The sequence below is a fragment of the Austrofundulus limnaeus genome, unplaced genomic scaffold (assembly GCF_001266775.1).
Source record: "Austrofundulus limnaeus strain Quisiro unplaced genomic scaffold, Austrofundulus_limnaeus-1.0 Scaffold1, whole genome shotgun sequence".
In the NCBI taxonomy this organism is placed as follows: Eukaryota; Metazoa; Chordata; class Actinopteri; order Cyprinodontiformes; family Rivulidae; genus Austrofundulus; species Austrofundulus limnaeus.
The window spans coordinates 7,988,981-7,990,893 of record NW_013952403.1 but is presented as its reverse complement, the minus strand read 5'-3'; the positions used below and the strand labels follow the sequence as shown (position 1 = coordinate 7,990,893).

At 37.0% G+C, this 1,913-nt stretch overlaps 1 protein-coding gene across 1 annotated transcript in view; it reads right to left on the bottom strand.

The window, feature by feature from the left end:
- Window positions 1-1,913, bottom strand: part of LOC106514245 (T-cell surface antigen CD2) — a 13,440-nt gene that overhangs the window by 1,037 nt on the left and 10,490 nt on the right. Inside the window, exons 2-3 of the mRNA XM_014003418.1 lie at window positions 904-1,209; window positions 10-108 (exon numbers count right to left, since the gene is read on the bottom strand). Coding sequence (XP_013858872.1) covers window positions 10-108; window positions 904-1,209 — 405 coding nt within the window. The remainder of the gene's footprint in view (window positions 1-9; window positions 109-903; window positions 1,210-1,913) is intronic.

Genomic DNA, 1,913 nt, shown 5'->3' with positions numbered 1-1,913 from the left:
AATTTGTACCTATTCTTTGTTTTTTCCTCAGAGCACAGATGACTATTATGCACACAATGAAAACTGCCAGTGCAGAGAATGTCCCAACTCTTAAGGGTGAGGAGTATCCTGATTTGAAAGACATATTGTAAGTTAGACAATCATGAAGTGTTTTTAAAAGAACAGAGAGAAAAGGAGGAACACATTGGTAAACAAAAACTCCCCCTTCTCTGAGTCTCAGTTAAAGTTAATTGTTTCGATATTAGCGTGAGGTTAAAGTAGGGCTGGGTGATGGCTGTAAATGTATCAGAATATGTGTTTTATATCAGTTAACATCGATAACTATTGGTTAGTTTTTTTGTTTTGCTTATTTAAAACAAAGATCAGGAGATAAGTCTGATCAATACTGCCAAACTGGAGATGACCTTTCCTGCTGTCCATGACAGCATGAGATGAGACCTGAGATTTTGGCCTTAGGGAACATGTGTACCCAAAGACAGCAGGGGAGTTAACTTTTTTTTTTTTTTTTGCATAAGGAAATAAACAGGGAGAAACACTTTCTGAGATTTTCTGTTTTTCATTTCACAACAGAGAGTTGCAGTACAAATACAAGGAAAACCAGACAGCCTCAAACCACAATGACTGAATGAATGAGGGGTGAGAGAATAAATGGGCTGAGGCTGAACGAGTGAGTTTCTGCAGCTGAGAATAATGAGAACAAGGAACAGGTGTGGGAGGAGAGGCAGGGCTGAGGAATGGAGCTGATGGCCAGAGAAACACAAGAGAGAGAAAAAAATGAATACAAGAGATCATATAAATACAACAGAAAATAACCTGGATAACAAAAGAAATAACAAAAGGTAGTACAAAACAAAATCTTGACATATTTAATTTTTCTGTATTTCAAAAAATGAAAGCATTTACCTTCAACGGTTAAGTGAAAAGTTCGCTTTTCTTTTTGTGTTCCATCTAAATTAAAAAGTTGAACTTTATATGGACCACTGTCAGTCTCGTTCAGGTTGYTGATTCTAAATGTTCCATTTCTGCGATTAAAATAATATTTAGTATTATTCACGTCAATTTTGAATAACCGTATTACTGAGATGCCCTTGTCCAGCTGGATGTTGTTTATTCCTGAGATGTTGTTCAACAGCTGGATGTCCACAGTTCTTCCAACAACTCCATAACAGTAAGCTCCATCCTTTCTGCCGTCACACACAAAGTACACACCTAAATAAAGAACAAATAAACAAAAAATGCTCAAATAAGCTTTGTGGTTTTGAGCTTTTTCCAACTAAAAGTATCAGCAATGTTACATACATTACATTCTATGTTTCAAGAACCACTGAAGGAAACAAAAAAAAAAAAAACCTCAGAAGAAGACGTAGCATGACTTCCTTTTCACACAATTTAAACAAACATGGAGTCACATCAGATTTTAGTGGTTGTAGGATTTATTTTTTGTTTTTGGCAAATGTGCCAAACAAACACTCTTCAACAAGGAGTTCAGGATGAGCTGAAGATGAGGCAGAAACACAGAGAATATTGTTTTTCACTCAAGGAAGCTAAGAGGCTTGGCATTCACACATGAAGTCAAACCACACCAGAGTTTGCTACAACCGAACTGAGACCTACAGTAGGTTTGGAGGCGGAGCAGTTTGCTGTTCCGAGTCAGAGTTTGATTATGTGTTCACACCTCCCCAAATGAACCGGACCTTCCAGGCAAACTAGAGTTTGATTTAAGCAGACTTAACAGGGCTGGTGTGGAAACACACTTCAAGTCTAAACTGAACAGGTTGATTAATGCACATCTTTTTTTTGCATCTTCATAAGATGGAGTGTGTTTGTTTTCTTCATAAGATGGAGTGTGTTTGTTTTCTTCATAAGATGGAGTGTGTTTGTTTTTAAGCAAACTATCTCATGAACAACTAGAC